At 36.6% G+C, this 27,764-nt stretch overlaps 1 protein-coding gene across 3 annotated transcripts in view; it reads left to right on the top strand.

Annotated features, from left to right (window-relative positions):
* dlc1 (DLC1 Rho GTPase activating protein) overlaps positions 1 to 18,810 on the top strand; it is a 445,543-nt gene extending 426,733 nt beyond the window's left edge. For all 3 annotated transcript variants that reach the window (XM_051927797.1, XM_051927798.1, XM_028802247.2), the window contains 10 exons: positions 2,328 to 3,706; positions 4,143 to 4,322; positions 7,282 to 7,441; positions 9,408 to 9,606; positions 10,404 to 10,617; positions 11,223 to 11,337; positions 12,072 to 12,290; positions 15,661 to 15,878; positions 16,090 to 16,263; positions 17,134 to 18,810. In XM_051927797.1, coding sequence (XP_051783757.1) covers positions 2,328 to 3,706; positions 4,143 to 4,322; positions 7,282 to 7,441; positions 9,408 to 9,606; positions 10,404 to 10,617; positions 11,223 to 11,337; positions 12,072 to 12,290; positions 15,661 to 15,878; positions 16,090 to 16,263; positions 17,134 to 17,236 — 2,961 coding nt within the window. In that variant the 3' untranslated portion in view covers positions 17,237 to 18,810. The remainder of the gene's footprint in view (positions 1 to 2,327; positions 3,707 to 4,142; positions 4,323 to 7,281; positions 7,442 to 9,407; positions 9,607 to 10,403; positions 10,618 to 11,222; positions 11,338 to 12,071; positions 12,291 to 15,660; positions 15,879 to 16,089; positions 16,264 to 17,133) is intronic.
* The last annotated feature ends 8,954 nt before the right edge of the window (positions 18,811 to 27,764 follow it).

The raw sequence follows: 27,764 nt of genomic DNA on the forward strand, positions 1-27,764 counted from the left end.
TGTTGACCTTTGGGATGACTTGAAGGGAAGGTGAAAGTGGGGAGGCTCTTTGCTCACTTTATGTGGCGCAACCCTGCCCATTGCTGGAATGTCTGTGTGTGTTACAAGTGGCAGTTTCATATACTTGGTTAGCATGTCAGTGTCTGAGGAAATACAGAAAGACACATTGGAGTAATCACCAGTTGGCATACATGGCTAGCATGTTAGTCAGAGAGAGGCCTGTTAAACATTTATCAATATACCTATTTTTCTTATGTACATATGTAATTTTGTGTTTATGTAGTCACGCTTACATTTCATTTATTCGCAAGGTAAAGCTGTTAAACATTTAACAAAATTTGAGTAGAGCTTTCTGGTTAATAAATGAAAGAAACAGGACTGTAAGGAAGTAGCATTAATAAATTTAAAATTTTTTGGTCTTTCTGTAATTTCTGAAGATAGAACTTGAAAGAAATATTTGGTATGATGTACTAGAGAGATAAGAACTTTTAAAATTGCACACATTAGTCATAGATATCATGTCATGTAAGCATCAGGAAACCACCCAGGGGTCCAAAAAGTACAGAGGTTTTATAGACCTTTGTCGCCATGTCATTAGTCACAGCCAGGAAGCTTCTAAAGACTGACTGTGCTCACTGCTTTGCTCTAAATTGGAGCCAGGCTGCCTGTTAGAAGGCTAGCTGTTAATTGCTAGAAAACAAGCACAAAACTCCTTTGAAAAGTTAGCTGACTCTGAAGCTGGTCTAGAGGAATTCCAGAGCCCAGCTGACTTGAGTTTAAATGTTGGGAACTAATTTTGGAATTTCCTGTTACCTTTGGGGCCGTATCCTGCAGTGATAAATGCTTCAGAGAAACATGGGGGCATACATTGATGGGGCTCCGACATACAAAACAACAACACTTTGATGTAATCTTGCTGCTGAATCTTTACATGCTTGTTTTTGGTCTGTGTGTCTATGTTTATGTTAGTTTCTTGATGTGCATTGAGAGGTACACGTACACACACGTGTGAGTGTGTGTCTGTGTGTCATCTCATTGTCCTTTGAATGAGGCTGCATGGCAGACTTAAAGGAGTAGTTCTTAATACTGACCAAAGTGCCCAAACAGCAACTTTTCTAAGTGGTGAAAACCAAGAAAAGTAATGGAGATGCAAGTCGGTCATTGAAGCTTTAAAGCATAAGAGATGATTCTTTTAACCTGAAATATAATAAATGTAATCTTTTACTGTAATACAAATTTTTTCAAGTCCTGGCCCTGGCGGAAGTCATGGGAAGTAACTGTTAATTAGTTAAAGGAACTATTAGGTCTATAGTAAAACATTGAACTGCAGTGGCATAAGAATTGTTAAAGTTCTTATGTTCAACTGTGAAGTTGTTTTTCAGCTTTACAAATTTCAACACTAAAGTTAGTGTATTGCAATTTTTTTTTCTTTGCACAGTGCCAGCAGCAATCAGTGCAAGACTCACCCCAAGGTTGTAGTAAATTAAGTATGAAACACAACCACAAACAAATCCTTTTCAAATTTTAGGATGCAATAGACATAATCATGGGAATTCATTTGTTGGTTGCTCACAGTTTTTTAAGCATCCAGTACATGTTGTGGACCGTCGTTAAATAACCTGTTGTATTTTGTTACCAAGTTATGTGGTTACTTTTTGGTATTTAGTTAATTATACCAGAACTTGCCAATACAGAAGCTTTGTGTGTTTTGTTTTATGAATGTTAATAATTACTTTTTATACTTACGATTTCTCCTCTGCTTTTAGATATTGCTGGCTTAGTTTCATTGTAAGTGCCCCTTTCCTATATCCTAGCAAATAAGTAAATGATTTTTGAATTATGGACCAGACCCACTCAAACACAGGGAGAAAGTGACCATATAGGGAATTGAACCCAAATCCCAGGGGGCTATGAGGCAGCAGAATTAACAACCGTGCCTCCCCAAGTTTAGATCATAGTATGAAAAAGTTCATTTATCAACCCAGTGACATTTTTACCACTTATTTGTTTAAAATAGAAAGAATGTGTAGCATAACAGTAATTTGGGATTTTGTCCAAGTCCTGGGCTCTAGTGTTTCATATCTGAGAGCTGCAGCAGTGTATTTTATCGCTCAGGTTTCAGCTGTGCAAGAATGTCATTTTTCTTTGGTATATAATGTGAAATGCAATATTTTCATTTCTGCTTACCGTTATGTTGTTTTCAGAGGTGAAATTGGGGGCTTTTTAAGATGTATTTCTTCTCATTGACTTTGCTTTCTCAATTGTTTCTTCTATACCAGAAAGAAACTTCGAATAAAAGAAAATCATTTTGCCATTTTTGCTTTCAGAGTGAAGATTCAGATGAAGATGAACCTTGTGCCATCAGTGGTAAATGGACCTTTCAGAGAGACAGCAAGAGATGGTCTCGACTAGAAGACCTGGATGTGTTTTGTTGTGCAGACAATTCAGCCCCCTTTCCCCTTCAAGATTCTGCTTTAAATGTTGGGTTGAGTATTGAGAGTGTCCTGACTGAATTAAGTGAACAGCAGGAGGTAGGCTCACTCCACAGTGCCAGTGGCAGCAGCACAGGGAGCCAAGGAGCTGGTCTTCAAAATGTGAGCATTGGAGCCACTCGTACTAGCTCTGTGACAAGTGTGTGCTCATCTGAAACATCAATTGCCAATGAAGATTCTTTCTCCGAAGGTCTACCTTCTCCCAAGGAACAATCAAGCTTCCAATATGGCACAAAGTCCAGTGGGAAGAGCACCAGATCAAAAGCTAAAAGCTTTCTGAAAAGGATGGAGAGTCTTCGTTTGAAGAGCTCTCCCAGTAAGAAAAAGAAAATGACATCCAAGCTGGTGATTAGTGGACCAGTTCTTCGGGAGGGCATTGATGAAGATAAACTTAGACGTCTTAATTGTGTGGAGATCTCTAGTTTGAATGGACATTATACCAACCTCCCTCGTAACAGGAGTGTTTCCTATTCTCCACAGACAAGCAGTAGTAGTAGTCATTCAGAAGCTAGCAGTAGTACAGTCAGCACTCCAAGTCCGGTGACAAGAGCTCGCAGCCACAGTGCTGCCTGCACAAATAACAACAACAAGCGAGTTGGAATGTATTTAGAGGGATTTGACCCTTTTACACAGCTTCAACAATTTCAATTTTTGCCTGATGTGGCCAACCAGAATTTACTCAATCAAAAAGAGGCACCTGAAGATGATATTATTTTTTTGATCCCAGAAGGTCACAAGCCTGGCACTTTCCCTAAAGCACTTTGCAACAGTATTGCGCACTGTCGGCTCAGGAGAGAAAGCAGTGATGACAGTTCCAAAGGATCGAGCTGTGGTGGCCGGAATAGGAGAAACTCTGCCAGCTCTTTGGATAGTAGAATAAGTATATATGATAATGTACCGTGTTCTTTTCTACTTGATGGAGAGGATGAGGAGGCCCTCTACCCCAAACTGGATGACATCCTGCAGCATGTCAAAGGTCTCCAGAGGTTTGTGAATGAATGGTCAGAACAGACAGGCGAGGAGGGAGATTCAGACTCTGCCCTTGATTCAGTTTCTCCTTGCCCATCCTCGCCTCTGCAGAACCACCTGGAAGAGGCAGAGAATAGCAGTGATATCGAGAGCCCAGGAATCTCTTTGAATGAAACGGAAGAAGTGCTGACTGGACAAGAGCGCAGAGACTCCGGTGTGGGTGCCTCCTTGACTAGATCAAACAGGTTGGTAATTCGTCGGCAATTTGTCCCTGATTTGCGGAAGAAATCCTTGACATAAATTAGTATTTTGGTGAGATCTCTTGGCAGTACTAGCAGGGCACGTTTTGACAAATCTTTGGGTGTTATGAAACGTATTACTTGAACATTTAGTCATGCTAAAGAATGTATGTTAAAAATGCATTGCTAGAATGTGTGGTAATACTTCCAAAGGCAAACACCTGTAGGTAACTTATAACTCTAATTAATGTAACTCAAGGACAAAGTTTTGAACATTGTAGTCTGTTTTGCACTTGATATGTATTAACCAATTTGTAAAAGTCTTAAATATTCTGATCACTTTTCAGTTAAAAAGAATAAAGATATTGAAGCTTTTTGGATGATACTCCCCTGATTTGTTTACTTGGCACGTTACTCACGTCTATCCTTTGCATCTTAACAGACCCAAGAAGCTGAGGTGGCACAGTTTTCAAAGTTCTCACAGGCCAAGTCTGTCTTCATTGCTATTGCAAATTAACTGTCAATCGGTGACACAGATGAACCTCCTTCAGAAATACTCCCTCTTAAAGCTTACAGCTCTACTGGAAAAGTACACACCTACAAATAAACATGGCTTCAGCTGGTGAGTCAAAATGCTTTTTCCCACAAAGTTATTTTTTATTCATTAAAACCAGGATGCTAAGTAGATACACATGAGTTTCAAGCAGTGGATGTATGCCAGGGAATCAGAAAACAACCATTCTGTGACACAGTTAGCTCCACATTTTCTGATTGATAGTTACTATTACTTTCCTTACATTAAATAAGATTAGTGGGCTGTCAAAGTATATCAAGTATAAACTATTATAAAATTTAGTATGGCAGCAATTGTTAAGACTGACAACTTGCAACTCCTTACCTGTTATTTAGTTAATGCAATCAACTTAAGCAACTTGGACACTTTAATTTTCCTATTTACACTTTTATTAAAGTAGGAAACTGGCAAGGAAGGTAACTCAGTCAGAGTCATAAGTGAGTCAATAGTGGAGATTGCATCGGTGGTCTTGCGGTTTTACAGTCCAATGCCTTAGCCTGTAGGCCGCACTGCTTATAAATTTCCCAATTGGCAGGTAGAAGGAATTAGTAGCAGTCCAATTTTGTTATCTGGAAAATGAAAAATTATTAATGGAGAGAAAAATTAAGCCAGAATATGATGTCCGTTATTTCTGAAGGTATCTTACTCCCTTAACTTGATGTAAATTGCATCTCCACTTGATTATTAAACTAACTCCACAAAAATCAGAGGAGAGTATCAAAAGTTTTATACCGTATATATTGTATATATGTGTGTGTGTGTCTGAGTATATCCCTCTTATATATGACATTTAGAGAAAGCAATATAAATTGGCAATGTAATTTTTTATTTTAATTTTCCTCTACATGTTGCCATGGCAGGGCACCAGAAGTAATTCTAATTTTTGTGTCCAATCAGTTTGTCCCCCACACATATTGTTAAGATTATTATTATTAATATTTATTTAGTAGATGCCTATATACAAGCATGTTATCGTATATAAAAGAAAGACAGTGCAAGCATCAAAGCAACAGAGAACAAGATAAAAAAGCGAGCACAAAGGAGTAGACCTACTACATAATTATTCCTGCAACTAGACTAAGATAAAAATAAAGAAAAGATTCCTCCCAGATTCCTCCTTCATTTACACAGCTAGCTAGTAGGTCAGTTGGTAGTACTAAAGTTATCATGAATATTTGACTAGTGTTCCATTTGCCTTGTACCTGAAATTGTTGACCATGATTCTGGCTGGGCTAGTTCAAAAATCAGCAGATGTATGAATATTTGTTAAAATAAATTGTATTTTAGTAGAAGAACTGTTACATCAAGTAATATATGTTACTGAACTCTGTAAATCTAATAGGGATTCTGGTGTTTTATAAAACAGCAGTGATGGATGTGTTTTTTTAAGCAGTTCGTCATACTAATAGTAGTGCAACTTTATGGTCTGCCCATAGATAAATGCATAGTATTCTTTCATATCAGAATTTGTTTTTGTTTCAAAATGGGCCTATAAAGCATGTTTTATATTGCATCATCACAAGAAGCATTAAAATGCACAACACATTTTTTGTGCATTTCCTCCAATATAGGGGATGTAGTAACTCTCAACTTACCCAACCTTATATTTGTGTTTATATAAGAAATTTATTTATTTATGTATTTTCAAAGCTATTTTCTCCATTACAGGTTTGCAGGTATTCAGAGCACATCCGAAATAATTATTGTAAGGCAGTATATCTCGAAAATGGATTTATTTTGCCCTAGTCCTAATTTAGATAAGCACATTTTGATGACAGGAATATCCTGTTGTGACCTAAATTGTGCTGTCATGGCCTGGATGCCTTTTTCATTATGTAGTTCTTCCATTTGCCAGGTGTTAGGCAGGAGTTAATTGACTAATACAGGTATTGACTACACTATTAGCACACATAGTGTAATGGAAATCCTCCTGTTTACAGATATTTTGCACTCAGCTGAGCCCTAAGGAATTCAACTGCGTAAAGAAATAAGTCCCACCCATTTCTAAGTCCTGAGTGAATGTTACCTCTAGCTTCAAAGCAACTACTGTTTAAAGCCTGTTATTATGTGAGCCACGTTTAAATACAGAAGCCGCTTGTTTCGTACTGACAGAAATAAGTATTGATGTTAGTTCCTGCATGCCTCAGATGCTCAGTGGTGATCGTAATATGTTCTTTTAAAATTCCAGAGTTGTCTTTTACAAGCCAAGTATTATGGCCCCGTGCTAAAGGCTTTCTTGTTTTCCCTTTCTCACATGCTGGGTGGATCAGACTTTCCATGGCAAAATTTGAGAAATAGCATATGTTTCTCCAAAGTAGTTGGAAGTGGAATATACTGCATGGCACTTGTTTACATTTTTACCAAAGAAAATTGTTCATATTTGTCAAATATTTATCCTTTGGGATTTTCATGTCATGATCCAGTAGGAAAAATAATAAAAATAATGACAAAAATGATTTCAGAGAAGTTAAACAAAACAAAAGCACTTTTCTTTCAGAGATGAAATGCATAAGGTGACTAGTGGAGTCTTCTTCATGGCTTGACTAGGATTGTGGTACATTACTGATTTCTTTTGTGTTAATAATTACATGTCAGATATGTGCAATAAGATACAGTCATGTAAAAATGTTAACATATAATTTAATAAGAAAGAAAGAAAGAAAGAAAGAAAGAAAGAAAGAAAGAAAGAAAGAAAGAAAGAAAGAAAGAAAGAAAGAAAGAAAGAAAGAAAGAAAGAAAGAAAGAAAGAAAGAATCTGCACATATTCTACTATAAACTTTTAAACATTGCCTGAAATCCTTTGCATGTGCTGCTTACTTTTTACTTTTGTGTTTTATTCTTAAAAATTGAAAATTATGTATTAGTTTGCTTGTTCATAATAGAAGAAGACATTTCCACAACCAGCATCTTGAATATGATTGCTTCTTTTAACCATTTTTCTATTTCCACAACATTAGTTAAAAATATTGCTTTCTCATAATTTCCTGCCTTAATTTCCCATTTCTAGGGCTGTACCAAAGTTTATGAAGAGGATAAAAGTTCCAGATTACAAGGACAGAAATGTCTTTGGGGTCCCTCTGCAAGTTAATGTGCAGCGCACAGGCCAGCCACTGCCCCAGAGCATTCAGCAGGCCATGCGCTATCTCCGCAGTCAATGCTTAGATCAGGTGAGATATGTATTTTGAATCTAAAACATCTACTCCATTTCCCAGAATGGTCCAACTACTAGATATACGTTTTTTTTTTTATTATTTTTTGTTGTTATTGTTTGTAGTCTCTTTTTTTTTCTCAGCCCACAATTCAGCATGCCCAACTTAATAGTTAAACTACATCCTTACCACCACTGAAGGTCTGATTCCAATCCTCTAAAATCCATCAAAGACTCAGCATAAGTAATTTCTGCATGAAGTGACAGAACACTTTTGCTGAAAGAATTGCTAGAGAGGGCTTGGGGGCATGTAAATAGTTTGACCCAAACATTTCAGATATTAGTAATGGGTGACAAAGTGATGTAGCGCTTAGCAATACACCAGCATCTTTATATTGTTCCAATGTGACTGTGTGTGTGTGTGTGTGTGTGTGTATGTGTTCCCTGCAAAAGCTGGTATTTCATTCTAAACAGTTCCACTGACCCCTTATCTGTTTATGAAGCTCTATCAATAGTCACTTTCAAATCATGCTTAAAAATAAACTATTTTCTCTTTTGTTTTTTAATCAGCCACACTTTTAAACATATTCCAGTCTGAATATTCAGACTGTGCTGAACCTCACTGTACTATACAGTTATTTCATTCTGTCATTCTACTCCCCTCTTCATCTTAATCCACATATACTACTCAAAGTTGGTTTCTTTGTAACTTACTGTATATTTAAAGATTTCAGATTTTATTTGGATATCTTGATAATTTTTGTAATTTACTACATATTGAGTGATTTGACATTTGATTATGCTATTTTGTATTGTACACTTCTTTACCATGTGAAGTGAATTCATGGAGCTGATTTTTGCAAAAGGCACTATAAAAGGAATTGGCCTTTCATGTAATTCCCTCAGGCTTCTTAGACCCTGAATTGAATAAGCAGCTTTTAAAGCAGATAATAAGTAATGAGCTATACATAATAATGATTACATAATGATTTTGTGTCTTTATCTGTACTTGTGTCTTTATTAGAGCTCCTGTTCGATTAGAAAAATTTTGTTGCAATTAATGACACAATTAAAATTTTTAACCAAAATTACCTGCATTTTTAATTGAAATTTTGTAAGTATATCCTTCAACCATATTAATATTTTTCTATAAAGCATGAATAATTCTAATTACTTCCTAATAAAAACCATTTTAATAAACAATTGCATAGACATATTAAATGTAAATTTAAAGAGAGTGACTTTAAAATATAACTCTCTACTGTTATTCAAGATTTTAGTAGTCTGATTCCAGGTCTTTCTAACAATATTTAAACAATTTGTAAAAATGCCCATTTTGCTCTTTGCTTGCACTGTTTTCTGATTAGGCTTCTGTCACCTCATAGCTTCTCTGCAACATGTACGTGTGAATTTGAGTGATAATTGTAATTTTACTAACTTACATTTTTGTAGCCTGCTATACCAGCTAGTTCATTTCAGGCAGCAGTAAGGCACAGTTACTAGTGCTGCTAACTTACTGCCATACCCAAGTTTGTTTTTTGGCGTGGATGGTATCTTTTTTTTCTACTTGTGGTTGCTCCAGTTTTGACCCACATTCAAAAGACGTGTTAAAACTTAAGCTACTTATCGAGTCCTGGGTTACAGGAATGTTAGGTTAAGTGGCAACTTTAATTTTGCCTGAGAAGGCGTGTGCTCTGCAGTGACATGGCATCCCATCTGGGGCTGATTTCTGCCATTGAAAAAATACTGCCAATATTCCTATTTCCTGTTACGTTGTGATGAAATTGGCAAATTCGGAGAATAAGTGGGCAATTATTTTCTGGACTGGATGGTTTAATTTTAAAAGAGATTTGAAATGTATTATTTTTGCTTTGCAGTTGTATTCACTTGTCTTAAACAAATTCATTTTTATGAAAATATAATATATTGATATACATATGTATTCTATACAGAAAAAAACTTATATTATTAAATCTTCTGTTTAGGTTGGCTTGTTTAGAAAATCAGGGGTAAAATCAAGGATTCAAGCATTACGACTGATGAATGAAAATTATATGGATAGCATAAGCTATGAAGGACAGTCGGCCTACGATGTAGCAGATATGTTAAAGCAGTACTTCCGTGACTTACCTGAACCCCTTTTAACCAGCAAGCTCTCTGAGACCTTTCTTCAAATCTATCAGTGTAAGTAGGTTTGTGCATAAGAGTCAAAAAGCTTTAAAGTTGTGTTTTTTTTTTTGTTTTTTTTTAACAAATACAGCGGTAATCTGATCTAGGCCTGTCTCCAGCCCCCAATTTCTTTGAAAGATAACTTGTAGACGTTCTGATAAGTCAGAGTAAGGCATCTTCAAGCTTAGTGTGAGTTGCCATCTAGATAGGATGTACCATATCTTCCAAATAAATGTGGTCTGATAAACGATCAGAAAGTTCATTACAGATCAGAGCAGTCCCGATTGTGATTGATGTGCCCGTTATGTTTAATGTTTGTTTTGGATTTTACACTCTTGTCACCAGCCACTCTTTTTTTCTCAACTTGCTCATATGGAGATTGTAAATCAAACAACAGAAAGCAGAACTAATCTGAGTTCCACCATCAGTGAGGAATTCAGATCATGTTTTCTACATAAGTGCCTCTATTCGTATGCAACTACTGGGAACTGCTTAAGTGTAAGTTGTGACAGAGTCGACACTGTCCTTCTGTTTGTAGTCAGTTGTCTTTTTGCAGTTTGAGTGCTGGATTTGCAAATAGGAAATTTTAAATCCACACATATTATGTAGCTATGGGTGTTGTCAATGCAATTAGTTAAAACAACTTTCCATGAGGGTTTTCATAGATTTCATTTCACATCTTTCATTTCTTTATGGTCTGTGGGCAATATCTGTGGTTTTTGTTAAATGTTTATTTTACATTGTCTTTTAATGATATCTTTTTTATGCATTTATTTTGTATTGAATATAAATGTTTTTTCTGTATTGTACAGATGTACCCAAGGACCAGCGGCTCCAGGCTATCAAAGCAGCTATTATGCTCCTGCCAGATGAAAACAGGGAGGTGCTGCAGACTTTGCTTTACTTCCTCAGTGACGTCACCGCTGCGGTAAAAGAGAATCAGATGACCAACAACAACCTGGCCGTGTGTCTGGCTCCTTCTTTGTTTCACCTCAACACCCTCAAGAGAGAAAACTCGTCTCCAAGGTAAAGAGTGATGGTTAAGATAGAATTGTCAGAAGCTAAGAACCCTGCTTGCTGTCAGCATATTTTCCTGCCACTTGTGTTCACTTGCAAAACAAAAGAACATTTAAGAGAAGTCTACAATAGTTTTGGGGTGTTGATTTCTTATTTGTTAAGGCATATTTAATGGATTGCACCCATCATAAGGTGCTTTGCAGAACTTCACTTTTACCATGTGGCTAATTCATGTTCATCAATCCATTTTTAAACCTACTTAACCCTGTTTAGTGTTTGGACTCACCTGGGGTGCCTGTACTAAACATTCTATTGTTTGTGTGTTAGGAATGTTAACTTTTGTTAGAAATTTGACCTAGGATCAAATTCACAAGATACTGTGTCTAACTCTTACTATTTTTGCCATTTACTCGCTGTAGTTTGGTTTAAACAAATTCTATATTTACGTTTAATGGCATGATTCCCCATTATTGCTTTTATTCTTCATGAAAGTAAATATCAATTACATTGTTAATTGATTTTTTTTTATTTTAAATTCTCAGCATTCATCATTTGTATGAGCCAAGTGCTGTTGAGTAGTAACTTAGCCATTATTTCACTTGTTTTCAATTTAGAGTGATGCATAGGAAGCACAGCCTTGGTAAACCTGATCAGAAAGACCTGAATGAGAATCTGGCAGCTACTCATGGATTGTCCCACATGATCGCTGAATGCAAAAAGCTTTTCCAGGTGAGCAGGCCATTTCCTCCGTTAGCAGTGTTCCTGTCTGTCCTATGGAGTTATAGTAGTCAACATAGCTAATTCAGATACCAGATGATAAAGAGATATTTCCGTTTACTTTGTAACAACATTTTGTCATGATTACATGGGACACAACCAGTGCAAATTACTGGTTATGTCACATGTAAGGACCTGTGTATGGATTCCCATACACAATCATTTTTATAATTTGTTGGTTGATCCCTAAATTCCTTTTAATGACACATGTCTGACAAATACCTGTCCACTAAATGATTTTCAGCGTAGCCTGGAGCTGTACCACACCCTGTCTGAATAATATTTTACTGGGTGTCAACCTGTTTAAAAATTAGGTTAGACTAAGAATTGCTGTCTTATTATAATCACTAAAAAGCCTTTTGGACATACTTGTGAACTATTAACATGTGTTAGCAAATCGCATAAAGCTGTGTTAGAGTACTGGATGAACGAAAGGCAGAAATAAGGCTGGTGAGATCTACAAATCTGACAAATATGTTGAACACTGGTTTAACACAGTTAAGAGTTTATTTTCTTACATTAGCTACAACCAGTGTACACTTATTTTTATGTCATGCATAATTTAATTTTAATAAGCTACACCTAGCTGTACTTTTTTACAGATTACAGATAAAAAAACATTCATTTTTCAATATGTACCATATTTTTATACTATATTTATTTTACTTTTTTTTTCTCTCTTTTAGATTCCAGAGGAGATGAATCGCTGTAGAAATTCATACCTGGAGCAAACATTACAGCCCCCAAAACTTGAAGACATAGTGAGTAATAGTAAAGGACAGCCTGGAGGGTTTAAGGGCTACCTACAGGAGTGTCTGGACGGCCTCCTCAAAGAAGCTAAGGAAAAGTTTAAAGGCTGGGACAGCTGTTCTACTCCAGAGCCAGCAGAACTCTCTTTTAAGAAGGTAATTAGCTTAGCACATGATCAGATGGCTTGACTTTGATCTGGTACTTTCTGATAAGTCATGTCTCCCATTCTGTGCTGACTATACTCTGTTGTCTGATGAGCAAACATCCTTGAAGAAGTCATTACCATCTTTTTACACAGATGTGGGCATGTGCCTGGTTTAAGCTGATTCTCAGAGACTGAAGCTCTTAGAGCAAAACCATTTACCTTCAAAATTCTGCTAACAGTTGCTTTTTAGGACCTACTCTTTGTTTTTATAGTACTCTAACCTAAAGGTTGCTAGAATTTTCTATTTTCTACTTAAGAATAAGACGCCACTGCCTATTTTGCTTAAATTGTTGAGGTATGGGGACAGGAAGCTTATTTGTATAGTTACCTCATTGTGTATTGATATCTATTTTTTTATGCTTGACAGTGGCATAGAAAATGCTAATTATAATTATCGTTGGCAGCTTCATCATAGCCCGTTTTCAGCACTGTGTTGATGTTTCCAGTTTATACTTCACAGACTAATATTTTAGACTCTCAGTTGGCCAAAGGTGTACATGTATATGTGAGTGTGCCAAGTACAGTGATCCCTCGCTATATCGCGCTTCGCCTTTCGCGGCTTCACTCCATTGCGGATTTTATATGTAAGCATATTTAAATATATATCGCGGATTTTTTGCTGGTTCGCGGATTTCTGCGGACAATGGGTCTTTTAATTTCTGGTACATGCTTCCTCAGTTGGTTTGCCCAGTTGATTTCATACAAGGGACGCTATTGGCAGATGGCTGAGAAGCTAGATTGCTTACTTTTCTCTCTCTCTTGCGCTGACTATCTGTGATCCTGACGTATGGGGATTGAGCAGGGGGGCTGTTCGCACACCTAGACGATACGGACGCTCGTCTAAAAATGCTGAAAGATTATCTTCACGTTGCTATCTTTTGTGCAGCTGCTTCCTGAAACGACATGCTGCACAGTGCTTCGCATACTTAAAAGCTCGAAGGGCACGTATTGATTTTTGACTGAAAAACAAACTCTGTCTCTCTCTATCTCTCTCTCTCTCTCTCTCCCTTCTCCTGACGGAGGGGGTGTGAGCTGCCGCCTTCAACAGCTTTGTGCCGCGGTGCTTCGCATACTTAAAAGCCAAACAGCTCTATTGATTTGTTTGCTAGAGATTGTTTTCTCTATCTATGTGACATTCTGTGCTCCTGACACGCACTCCTTTGAAGAGAAAGATGTTTGCATTCTTTTAATTGTGAGACGGAACTGTCATCTCTGTCTTGTCATGGAGCACAGTTTAAACTTTTGAAAAAGAGACAAATGTTTGTTTGCAGTGTTTGAATAACGTTCCTGTCTGTCTACAACCTCCTGTGTTTCTGCGCAAATCTGTGACCCAAGCATGACAATATAAAAATAACCATATAAACATATGGTTTCTACTTCGCGGATTTTCTTATTTCGCGGGTGGCTCTGGAACGCAACCCCCGCGATGGAGGAGGGATTACTGTACTGATGTGGCACCTGCCTAAGGATGGTTCCATCCTTGTGCCTGAGATAGATAATTGGATTGAGTCTTAAAAAAATGGATGTAAGGATGGGTGGATGGATGTTTTCTGTAACCGGTATTTTGCCTGGGGTCACCTTTTGCTTTGCAGTCAATGCTACTGGAATAGATTTCAGGTTCCAGTGACCCCACAATGGAAATAGTTAGTTCAGGAAATGATTAGCAAAGCTGTCAATTTACCGGTCGATCTATGTTCCTGCCCTCACCTATGGTCATGAGATATTGGTAGTGACCGAAAGAACGAGATACAAGCGGCTGAAATGAGTTTCCTCCACAGGGTGTCTGGGCTCTCCCTTAAAGATAGGGTGAGAAGCTCAGTCATCCGGGAGGGGCTCAGAGTAGAGCCGCTGCTCCTCCGCATCGAGAGGAGTCAGATGAGTTGGCTTGGGCATCTGATCAGGATGCCTCCTTTTCGCCTCCCTGGTGAGGTGTTCCGGGCACGTCCAACCGGGAGGAGGCCCCAGGGAAGACCCAAGACACGCTGGAGGGACTATGTCTCCCAGCTGGCCTGGGAACGCCTCGAGATTCTCCCAGAAGAGCTAGAAGAAGTGGCCGGGGAGAGGGAAGTCTGGGCATCTCTGCTCAAGCTGCTGCCCCCGCGACCCGACCTCGGATAAGCGGAAGAGAATGGATGGATGGAGGAAATGATTAGTGGATCAAACTAGTCAAATTTCAACTTCAGTTGGAGCCACTTTAGAAGTATATTATTCTTAAAACTGTCCAAAATAAATTATATTGGCCTGTTCTCAGTCAACTAGTTGGGGGCGATAATTCAATATATATTTTTTTAGGATGTATTGTAGAAAAATGAGAAACAATGACAATCATATAGTGTTGACAAAAATTTAAGCATACATTGGTCAGTGACTGTTTTATTATAAATAAACTGAACAGTGCAAACCAGGCTTGGTGTTGGCTGTACATCAAATGAAATTCGCCAACAGTGTAATAAAATGTGTCATGTAGCTCAGAACCTGTGTATCACTTACATTATAATTGTTTTGAATGCCGCTCACCACGTATCTTAGCAATATTTTTGAACACTGTACTTGTTTTCAAATAGTAAACTGCAATGTCATAAAAGCAACAAGACACTTGAAAGCCACTTCGAACAAGAGCCATTCAAACATGATTACTTTACCAATTATTATTTTCAGCCTTGGTAAAGCATCCTCGTATATACAAATAATCATACATTTTGAATGTTCCTCGCAACAATTTGGTGAATATTCTGCATCCAGAATATCTTAAAATGGTTTTATGTTGGTGCTATGTGGAAAAGAATTCAATGAAACCTATCCAATGTGCATTTGGACAAATTCTAGACTTAGTAACCTGGGGGAAGTTTCTTCATAACTAAACTTAATTGCACATATACAGTCAAGCCATTGAAGGTAGGAACCAGCTCCATACAGAGTGCCATTCTATCGCAGGCTCCACTCACAGTCTTACTGGGCCAGTTTGAAATCACGCACTAGTCTAATGTACTTGTGTTTGAAAGGAGAGAGGAAAGCTGAATATTTGGTACAGTAAATACTGTAATATGCATAAGAATTACAATAGGTATAGTTCATTTAAAATATTATAAAGCAGCTTTTAACACTGTTTAACATCTGATAAAGTTAAATTGAATATAGTGATCAGTGAATTTTCAAATTTCAAATGAACTGTTTCTTATCAGGAATAAAAAATGTTCACAATTAGTAAAAATTCACACACATTTGACTATGTAATTGTAGTATGTATTATCTCCTACTTATAATGGTAAGATAAGAGAGTTTAAAAAATAACTTGTCTGTACCTGTTGTTTTATTTCCAGGTGGGTGATGGCTTTCCACTTCGCTTGTGGAAAGTTAGTCTGGAGATTCCTTCCACTCCAGAAGATGTCTTGAATCGTGTGCTCAGGGAACAACACTACTGGGACGAAGATCTTTTAGACTGCAAAGTTATTGAAACTTTGGATAACCAGACTGAGGTCTACCAATATATCCAGAACAGCATGGCCCCGCATACCCCTCGGGATCATGTAGTCTTAAGGTAAAGAATTGAAATTAATTAAGCAATGCTTAATTGGCATGAGCTTTGGCTAGAAACATTTTCACTTTCTTTGTATGCCAATGCTCTGTCATTTTAGACTGTTTTGTGGTTTTGCTCTGTACCATTTTTAACTGATATAAAAATTCCAGAAAATGCTATCAGAGTCTGTAGAGATTTACAGAAATTTCTAACATGGTTTGCTTGTTTGCAGGACGTGGACCACAGATTTACCAAAAGGAGCCTGTGCTCTTGTAGCCACCTCAGTGGATTATGACGCTGCTCCTCTCATGGGTGTTCGTGTCAATGTGCTAACCTCTCGATACCTGATTGAGCCTGTTGGTTCGGCTAAGTCCAAACTCACCTACATTTGCAGGATTGACTGCAGGTTTGTATCAGTGTAGAAAAGTTTTAAACAAGCACTAAGAGAGTGTCCTCTTCGTTTTCAGATGGCCAAAATATTTGTCATTTTTTCAAACCTTGAAACTGTTAAGGTTCAAAAAATATTTTTCCTTTAAATCTGTAGACTAAAAGTAATTCTAGTGCTCTGTCCACATGTAAGAAACTCATAAATCTCTAGGGGCTTTCTGCCAAGCTATGGAACAGCTGTATGGGTAATTCATGCATTTTCATCAATGAACTCTGGAGTCAGCAATAGGCTGAAAGGTTTTTCACAATATTGATTACAATAGCCATATCCTCTCAGCTTCAGCTCCATAAGGAAGACAATTTACTCTTTAGAATTTTTATTGATCAAATGTCTAATCATTTAAAAGAAAACAGACCTTCAACCTTTCCTCCTGAGAATGTATTTTGCAGCGCACATCTGTGAGCTAACCCCTTGTCATGAGAGGTCACTGACGCTTCTAGTCTTTTCTACATTGACTAGGAAATGCCTTTACCGTATACTCCCTCCATGCTTAATCCTTTAACCATACAAAGCCCTACGATGGAGAATGACTTGTGGATTTTGTCTGTTTACTAGTTCCAAGACTGTTTGTCTCAGTTGAAGAGTTGATTATCCTACTAATTCCTTCTAAGTGTTAGCAAAATTACTGCCTGCCCACTTTTGTGAACGGAGTGTGTGATCTAACACAGTGTCCTAATGCTTTCTTTCCATTATTATCTGACCACCCTGCTAGTGACCCCTAACTATTAAATAGAAATAATCTGAACTATTTAAAATTGTAAGATGGACTGCCTGTTAAATGTATTAATACATGTATTAATCTTCCTCCAATCCCATTTTCTTTTACAGAGGCCGTATTCCAGAGTGGTACAATAAGATATTTGGACATTTATGTGCAGCAGAAGTGGTTAGAATACGGGACTCCTTCATCAATCCACCGACTGAAAAATAATGTAGTCATTTTAACTTACCGTGTCGAATAAGACATGCTACATGTGACATCGATTACGTCTGGTATCACCCAACAAAAAACATTCTTCAGAAACGAAGAAACATTGTAAGCATACTAGGACATTTGCAATGTTTTGGATTTTGCAATCCAGAAACTGAAAGGATGGGACATCTATGTAATATAGCAATATTATTTTTTTTGATGCTGCTTTCACTTGAGTTCAGAACCCCTCAGGAAGATCCTGACTGGACTCAAAAAAACATTGGCTCTTTGCAATGCTTGACACGTACTTGTGTGACAAGAGGCTATTATTGCTTCTGGGAAGCAAAAAGTTGACCTTGTATATAATATAGACAATTATTGTGCTGTTTCGTGGCGATTACATTATCATTTGTAAATAAATCTTGCTGTTCAATGAAGTAGCTGTGTATGGAAGTCTCTGTGGATATGTGTACTGTATTAATGTTTCACAGAGTGTACAAGCAGAAGAAGTGAATGAGTGAAAGGTATGTGTGATACGTATTAGAAATATTGGAAGTGGTAGAGCATGGTGTCTGGTACACTATTGCCAGGATAGTTCGATAGACAGATAAAGTTGAATGTCTGATGATCAGTTGAACCTGTAAGGAGTTGCTACCAAATGGACCAAATGACTCTTAGTCATGGGTTTTTATTCTTTGAGCTGTGCTGTTATTACAGCATTTATTAGTTCATCACTGCAGTGAGGTAAAATACAAACATGAGGAATACCTTAACTTTAGAAAATCAAAATCAAATGGGGCACAACCAAAGCTGAAACTTTTCCGCTTGAACTTAGCTTCAAGGAAAACTAAACCTTTTTTTTTTTAAATTTAACATGGGGTTTAATCCAAACTAAAACCTTTATTAAAAAAAAGTTCACATTTGGAAGAAAAACATTTTAGCAATTAGTGTTTTTAAAATTTCTAATGACTACTTTTTGGCCACATCGTTTAATCTATCACTATTTTGATAGTGTATACCTTGTGGTCTCACAGAAAAGTTCCAGAGTGATTTAATCCAGTGGTCCTTTTATAAAGGTAGACATGCTGTAAGTACAGGTTTTACTGTAAGTAAATGTCAAATATGTTGATATTTGGGAATACACAGTTATGTCAATATGGGAATGGAAGTGGATGAATGCTAATTTAAAGAAGGAATATATGAATAATTTACTTGTGTTTACCATGAACAGTGTTACCAAACATTTTAATGAAGTTTTTTTTGTCATTTTCAATAAATTTATATTTTAAAAATATTATTTACAATATTCATTTTCCTGTAAACATCTGATACCCATGTTATTGCTGTATATAGCATTGCAATACAGACATCATCACATAAATGTATACTGCTAAAATGGATTAAGCATGACAATGAAACTTTATTTAACAGTATTTGTGTATTTATACCTCAGATATTCTTCTTTTTTACCTTGTGCCATTGCATTGTAAATGTTACTCAGAATTTAAAATATTAAATAAATGTTTATCTTTTGTTTATAACATCTGTACAGAATATTATCATTATGTGCACTATTAAATGAACAAAATGTTTATTCTTGTTACTTCGTTATTTCATCAATATTGTTTCTTCATCATTTATTTACAAGATAATTATTCTTCCATTTTCTGCATCAGCTATTTCTGTTATCAGGTTGTGGGGAGGTGAAGCATATCCTGACAGCCTAAGCAAAAAGCAGGAACCAACATTAAGCATCCATCCATTGCAGGCTGTATCGGTAATGAACCCTGAATTCTAATAAACAGCAAAGATTTACCAACAGATTTGTATAACAAATGTGCCATTACACTTTAATAATGAGGGATGGACGTTAAAGGCCAAAATAAAACCTCAATATTGTACTTATCCCCCCACCCCCCACTCTTAATTAAAGCAATCGCACAACAAAAAATTATTACAAAAATGAAACATCAAATGAAAATGGGAAAAAAAACTTTTATACAGTACATTTCAATAAGTATTTAAAACCTTGGTTCTGTGGCACATCATAAACCAGACTCATAAAGTGAGTCTTGAGAATTCAAAACTTCATTTAAGAAGTTTCAGGGTTCAACATTTTGGATGTTCATTAGCATACGCAGGTAAGTGTTATTGTGTTTTTTAGTTTTGCTTCACATACATTTTCTACAGCTCCATTGGGGTTTCTTGGAATCATTAAACATTAGAGAATGATAACACACACGTGTTTTGTATTAATAATTTAATGACAAATAAACACTTATCTTTGTTTTTCAAGTCTGCATCATTGCCATTTTGTACGAGTTGACAATTTGTGGCCGAGTTATCAGGACATGATATTCCAGTGATTTACTTTCAGAAGGCATTGTGCACCACATCACCGATTTTACACCAGCGTCCATGGTTATGGATCCAACGCTCTTGGTGATGGCCACTTTTTATTCACTGATAGTAATTTTCTTTTTGACTCAGTAAATGTTTTTGTGTCTTGCTATTGGTGGCAGAATGACTTTTGACTCAACTTCATTCGTGGTTTTGCATTTAGCTTATTGTGATGTGATTTCAATTGGTTATTAACTCATGGTGGTTCTCCATTTGACTTCGTTGCTGGTTTGAATCTAGGTTTTATCACAGTAGCTTTTTTCTTAACGACTCACATAAAAGTCGGGTCTTGAAACCCGAACAATCGATCACAAAATCAGACCCCGACTTATACGCCTGTTCAAAAATGCGACACATTTTTTTTTTGCATCTTCTTGCCTCCTCCAATCTTGCATCAGTTTCTCAGACGCATTGAATTTTGTTGCAGCAGCCAATTGTTTTTTTTTTTGCTGCTTCAACGACGTTTAATTTAAAACCAGCTTCATATTTTCTTCTGATCAAAAGGTCCATTGTAGATGAGAGATGCTCTTACGATAAACATGTATGAGGGTGTGAGATACAAAAAACACAAAACAGTACAAACGTTGCTTTAGGATAGTTCGGGTATTACCGTGTGGTCACGTAGACACAATACATAGAAAAAAAAGGCAGTGTGCTCCGTGGTTACTCTCTCAGGTGGGCATTAGCATATCATAATCTCTTGGACCAATTGCATGAGTTTTCCACATTCGACTTACATGACCGACATTATAAAATACCGGAAATTATACTGTAAAATCAAGTCCCAACTTATCCATGGGAGAACTTATCCGCGAGTATACAGTATATGGTATTCTTCTTTTGGCTTTGTCCATGGTTTAGTGGTCTGGCTTTGACAATACTTTCTCCCACCCTTGCTGAAGTATCCTGAACAAACACACATCTAGTATGGCTACTTTTCCATAGGAGCAGCTCTCTTGCAGACCATTTAGAGTGATGTGTTGAACTTAAAAGAAGCTGGTGAACAAATGTTCATTCTGCGGTCCAGCAGATTGTTTCTGGATTAACTTGTCATGACAGAAAGAATTTCAGTGAACTCTGTACATGTGACAGTAATAATAATATAAACCTAGAAATATACACAATGTGTACAAACACTTCAAGAAGAAATGGATAAGTGCTCATATTTATTTTTATTATGATTCATATAAAAGTCGTTGCTGCACATAGTGTAATATAGTCTAGTTATTAAATGTTGCCTAAGTAGAGCACAGTTTGTTTTTCCTTCTTCCTCTTCTTCTTCAAGGGATCAATGATTCCTTAGAGATTTTTTTTCCGAAGTTGACTCACATTAAGTTCCCAAGATTTCTGGCTGCCATCTTCCTATTTGACCTCATGCTAAAGACACTTTATTATACTGAGTTCACAGGATTGCACAGTCCATCAGATTTGACTGAAGTCACTGTCATGTTTGTGGAACCAGGTTCATGTGACATGCTGTCCTTTAGGAAAAGTCTGGGGTGTGGCAGTACGTGGGTGGTCAGCAGTAAGGCTTAGGAAAGCCGTGGCATTCAAATGATACTCAGCGGGTATGAAAATATCTGAATTGTATGCCAAGAAGACATTCACAAACTCTTACACTACACTGAAAAAAAATGGTATGTTTAAAATTAAAAAATATGTACATCGGCTGCACGTAGTAAAATTGTTTTTATCAAAAATAATTTAATTATGCTTAATGCACAAAATTAATATATCCTGAAACAACATATTTTTATATAAAATGAATGAATCATTTTCATTCTCTGTTAAATTAATTATCTTATGTTAAATAAACATGTCAATAAAGCATAATATTTTAACAATTATTTTATAAACTTTTTAAAAAATGCACCTCACCGAGTTACTTAGCTATAACCTTTTTAGGTTGTCAATTATACTTGTTCCAGTATCATTTTATAGTTAATTTTCAAAGTTATCAATAAGAAATAAACAGGTTTGCTTATACCAAAACTAGTTTTATTTGGTAAACCAACAAAAATACAAAAGATTACTATTCAAAAGCTGAAATGTACAACAAGTTGTACACAAACACTGCTTCTTTGGCTGTGCCAGAATGCTATGACCAATGTAGAACTAAACATGAACACAAAATGCACCTTGGATAGAGTGTTATATTATAAAATACATTTATTTATATGTTTGAAACTGTAAATATTATAGAAAAAATGTTAAATATTAGTAAAATATAATGTGCAAAAATTGCTGCTTGGCACTTCTTTCACAAAATAATTTTTTGTTTTTTTATTTTCAAACGAGCAAATTCGGCAACTGAATTGTATTGTATTCGGGTGTACTATTTAGTTTGTCTGTATTAATAGTATTTATCTGGTTGAACAATGTCATGATAATACTAATGAACAGCAATGCTGAAGGTAGTTGACCCGTAACGAAAGTCAGAACTTTTATTTTTTTCTCAAGTACGTAAACATACCTGTACTAAGCCAGTAAATCTAGACAACTTAATAGTACGTTTACTGACTTGTGACAGTAGTTAGTAAGCATAGTTTAATAAAACATTAAAAGAGAATACAAGACATGTGCTCAAGGCTCATTTGGAAAATTAATTATTTAAGTCTTTCAATTTCTCCTTTAACAAAATTCAGTTTGCAATTCTAATCCAGGCAGCACTAAAAACCAAAATGTTCTCCAACCCAATGCTTCCCACTTTGTTCCCATCTGCTATTGTGTCTTTAATAGTATTGAATAACCAAAATCTGTGCTAGTATTTATCAAGTATCTCAGAATTACTCCTAGGAATTACAGTAAAAATTTGACTACAGTAAGAATTTGTCCTACCTCGGAGTGGGACTCAGGAATTCGTTTTAAGTGGTCTACACCCCACTTCCAAAGAGGAGAAGGAATTAATGTTTGGGAATGAATGATGTCACGATGTTATGGCCGCTAAGCCACAAAATAGCATTAATGATAATGTTTTATAGTTTTGTAATACTAAAGGCTTTCCACAAAGATGATGATAATAATAATAATGAAAATAATTATAAAAAATCAGGAAACATAATAAAGTAGAATATTGCACTAAGGTGCATGTAAAGCACTTCACAACAACATCAAGAAAAATACTGTAGCAAATACTGAGATAGAAAGTCAGAGACACTGTCACATTTATTCATTTATCTATTTACTTATTTTTACTAGTTTTAAGTTTTACTCTGTTAGCCTAGCTCTTTTTCTCATGGGTGGCGGTTGATTTGTTTCGAACCTACCGGTAGTTTTGTCAAACTTGACTTGCTTGTATGGAATTTTATTTGATTTTAATAAAAAAAGAAAAAGGAGAATACAAGGAAAAATGCAAAACAGAGTAACATTAATCTGTGTGATGAAGTGTTTTAAATTAATATCTGAATATTTCTCATATGTATGTGTTTTATTTATTTATTAACTTTTATTTTGCTAACCTTTAGCTCTTAACTGGCGACAATAACTCAAACCCACAACCTGTTGCTTCTTTGAAAGTCACATGACTTTACCTCCAAGTTATCCAACCTCCGCTGACAATGAATCCACTTGGTCCTTACTAATTTCGGGTGAGGACTAAATATAACTGTTTTGACTTCTACCTAAATGACTGAAATTAGTATATTGTACATCCCACAAGATTCAATAAATTAAACATGATCGAGTTATGTTCAAAAGTGGAACATAAACAATACAAGTAAATACATTTTTGTAAATATAATAATCTGCCATCTCCCTTTTTTTTTCAGTGTACTACCAGCAGCCTGCACTGTTGGCACAAGCCGCTATGTGCCCTTAGCTTAGACTAATGTTGTTTTGGCCAAATTTTGACCTAATATCTAGCTGTCACATTAAAACTGAGATTTGTCAGACCAGATGACATTTTTTTGCTGTCTTCAAAGTTATAGTCACCACATGCCTACTTTGGCCTCACAAACATTAGCTGACCTCACCATAATTCAATGTGCAACACTCTGGGTGTTTTGAGATGCCCCTCTACCCACTACTACTGCTGTCTTTATGGACCCAGTTTGGCCTTTCTTCTCTGACCTATCTCACTTACCCACAGAACTGCCATTTACTCCATGTTTTTTGCCGTATCACACTTTTCTCTTCCCTGAAAATATTAACAGTTTAGTCCTACTGGTATATTATGAGTCTCTGCCCGATCTGCTTCCACAAGAACAAAAATCTCCCAGAACTCACCACCATTTTTCTCTAGGTACTGATAGTGTTAATCTTTTGGCTCTAAAATGATTGTTTTTTCCCCAGGCCGCCTTAATGTATGGGCACAATGGGCACTGACTGGGGGCCCCAAGAGCATAAGGGCCCACAATGTTTCTGATGCCTACGTATGTTTCTGTTTTGCATCAAAACCGGGGCCCCTGTGCACTACTTTGCCCTGGGGGCCTATGATGCTATTAAGATGGTCCTGGTTAGGTTCTCTTGCAGCTCCTGGTAAGGGTTGTGAAGTTCTCTCTCAAAACATCCTCTGTTTCCAGTTTTTATTGTCCAGACACAACACAATAGAAACAAACTGCATTTTACAGTCACATCATTAAAACGACAGTTTAAGATACAGACCACAACACAAAGTTAGAAGAAACTGCACAGTTAATATTTATACAATTCAAAAAATAACAGTAAATGGCATACTTAACAATTAAAGCCCTATATGATACATTCCTACACATGCACACAGGAAGGAAACTAGAGTACTTTGGGGAAAAAAAACATAGAAATTTCACACAGCTCCTAATGGAAACTGGACCAAAGTATAAGGTAACCCTACTCTGTGGTATCCCAGGAGCTGGAATACTGCAGCACTTAACATTGTAATTGGTTTTCTCAACAATAAAGCACTTCCACAAAGTAAAAAGGTTTGGGGACCGTCCCTGTATAATGTCCGTTAGACAAGAAAAGAAGACGCAAAGACTTTGCAGTGATCAAAAAGCATGTATAGCAATTGATACAATAACAGTCAAAGATGGTGTTTATATACAGAGAACAAAATGGAGACGGGAAGTGAGTTGGCAGGAGATGATGTCGAAACTGTAGGATGGATAGGACATCATCAGTTGTGGACTGGAAGTGAGGTAATGACAGAAGTGATGTCATCAGATGGAGCCAGTAGTATCGTCATTGGGAAGGGCCATACGTAATGTCATCTGGAGATGCCGGAAGTGATGTCATGGTGGCCATCTTGTAACCCAGAAGTAAGTAATGTTTTATTTTTCTTCTTTTTGTCTGATGAAAAAAGAGAGAGAGAGACGTTAGTACCGCACATCAACCCCTTGTGTCGTGATGTTTCACTCACCTTTGGGCTTGTTGACTGCCTCCTAAGTGCATGTGTGCAACAACATTTTGACACCACTCCAATAAATTGGCTTATAAATTACTGCAAATGATGATTACTTTTTCCTACTTCACCCATGACTGCTTATATTTGTTTTATATTTGGAGCTGTTTTTGATAAACCGGTAGATGTAGCATATCTCTCTAGGTTTCATTTTGTAAAGTGAACATTCTGAAAACTGATGCAGTCATAGCTCCAAATGCTCTACTATATACTGTGTGATATATCAGAATATTTAAATACAGTGATGTGATTGCTGTATCAAATTACTTCATGATCTGTTATTGAATCATTTTCTCCCCAGGTCTGCATTATAAGTGTGCTGTCCACTGAATATTGCCCCTCATGAGTGTTCTCTCACATTTTAAAAACATGCTGTTGGTTGAATGGCAAATCCAAACTGACTCAGCAGTACGTCTGGGGGTGTTTGGGTTTAGCATGCCCTGCAGTTTTCTGCCTTGTTCTTCCTAGTGTTGTGGCTCACAAACCTAAAACAAGGAGTAGATGTATGGAGTTCTCATGTTACTAGATCTTATTTCCATCAAGATATAATCAATTTTTTCCATCATTCCCCTTCTGCCTCAAATATGTTTCTTGTCGTCTGTATTTCAAATCAAAACTGATGAGTAAGAATGCAATACTTGCACTTTGATGTTGAACATGCTCGCTCCAAAAACCATCAGTCATATATCGGTATACATAAAAGAAAGCCGCTGCTCAAAATGCATGTGAACCACCTGACCTCCTTTTCTTTCTCAGACCAAAGCAGAAAATGTAAAAAAGATGCTTCCACCCATTCGCATGTTGGAAACAAAACCATTTGAAGCTTAGAGCAACCAATAAATAATCATCTCCTTACATGAAAAACATCTTCAGACACACAAACATTTCTCCTGTGCTTCAGCAGTGGTATCAATATTCAGGAAAGTCCTATAATAAGTAACTGATTGATAAATACTAAAACTTTTTAGTTTGTTTTAAAGTTAATATATTTTGTGAGCTTGGTTATTCATTTCAATACACAAATCGAACCTAGAGAGACATGGAAAAGACCATAGTTTGTTTGTGTAAGGAGTAAATGTTGCTGTCATGCAGAAAAAGCATTGTAGAGCAGAGCCACTAAGCCATAATATTGTTACCAGTTTGGGTGTAATAGTACTTAGTAAAGTATGTGTAGCCCGGTGGGGACACTCTTGAGTATAACCAAAAACAGCAAAGGAGAGAAAAATACATAAAAGAACGGCCTTATTATTACAAAACGTGATGGAAAAAAATACACATGGGATAACATTCAGGTGCATTCACCAACTAATTTAACCAATATAAAAGCTGGAGCATTTCACTTACTTCATCCAAGAGTCAGTTATAAGATTCTTGTTATAAATATTTTGTAACATTGAGTCATACTCAAAAATAACCGTGAAAATATAATGCAATTACATGTGTTAGTAGACTACATTAAATATTTCAGGTAGTTAAAAACGTAGCCTAAATAGGGTTGTGGTGGCTCAATAGCTTTCAGGCAGATCTTAATCAAATGATTAAAAAATGGAATTGAGGGTTTTATGTGTTAGTGGTGGAGGGTCTGTGACTAACTGTTGCTTGCTTTTCTTAAGTATTGCATTTTTGAAAGTATACCCAATAATCACCAAAAACAAACTATTGAAAATGACAAATTCTAGCATAAAATCGCTTTCCATATTACCATATGAAAGGAGAAAACTAAAATAAGTTGCCCATCTAGCATATTATTTAAAACACAGAAATTAAATAACTACAGATTTGGAAAGGAACTGATTTGTTGTATAATGGGATTACCAAAGGTGACAATCATCTTAAAAATTTTAATTCCATTCTTTATACACGCAATAGCAAAAGCCACTCTTCAAGTGTGGATAAACTGTAACGCAAGCTCAGTCTGCTGCCTCTGTCTGACTAGTAAAAGTGGAAAATATACAAGTTGGTGTAACTGCTATCAACGTAAAATTGAAACAGCAAGCCAATTTGTAGTTGAAGTTGCATAGAATGTTTCTCTGTTTAAAGATAGACACATTCACAAATTCAGCAATGCTTTTCAAAGGGAGATTTTGAAATTTCAGAACTTCATACATTGCCATCTGTTTGAGATATCTTAACTATAACTTAACTTAACTTAACTTAATCTTGATGAATTTCTTTAAAGAATAAATGTGCCAAATTCCAACAAAATCAGTCTGAGGGGAGATGAATTGTTTCATGTGGGGATCAGGAGGAGAGAAAAGAAAACAAGATCGCGAAGGAGGTTAAGATGTTCTCTTGGAAGGACAATCTGGCCACCTGGAAGGTGAAGGCAGTGCGAGTTGGGGCCCTACGAAGAAGTGAAGGCTGTGGCGCTCTAGGGGTTAGTTCGCCCCACTGAATATTTGGATAGAGTGGGGCGAGCAAGGCAGATGACCTCCCTAGGCATCCAAGGAGCAACTGAGTGAGCGCAAAGGAAGACGAGAGGAGAGCCGACCCCGAAAGGGTCTGACTGTGCAGTTTGGAGGCAGCCAAGACAGAGGTCGGCAGAAAGGAGTTTGGGGCTGCTGAGTCTTTGCTGGCTACACGAGTAATGGGTGAGCAGGGGAGAAAGAGAAGGAGGTGGGCTGAGATCATGAATAGTTAGACTGCATTTTAACCTCTGATTTTTATCCCCACTTTTCACTTGGTTTTTATGGATTTATTTATGTACTGTTTTTTAGAACACGGCACAGTGGACAATTTTTTGGTTTTGTTTTTGACTGTTTTTAATAA

The sequence above is a fragment of the Erpetoichthys calabaricus genome, chromosome 5, assembly GCF_900747795.2.
Source record: "Erpetoichthys calabaricus chromosome 5, fErpCal1.3, whole genome shotgun sequence".
Classification (NCBI taxonomy): Eukaryota; Metazoa; Chordata; class Cladistia; order Polypteriformes; family Polypteridae; genus Erpetoichthys; species Erpetoichthys calabaricus.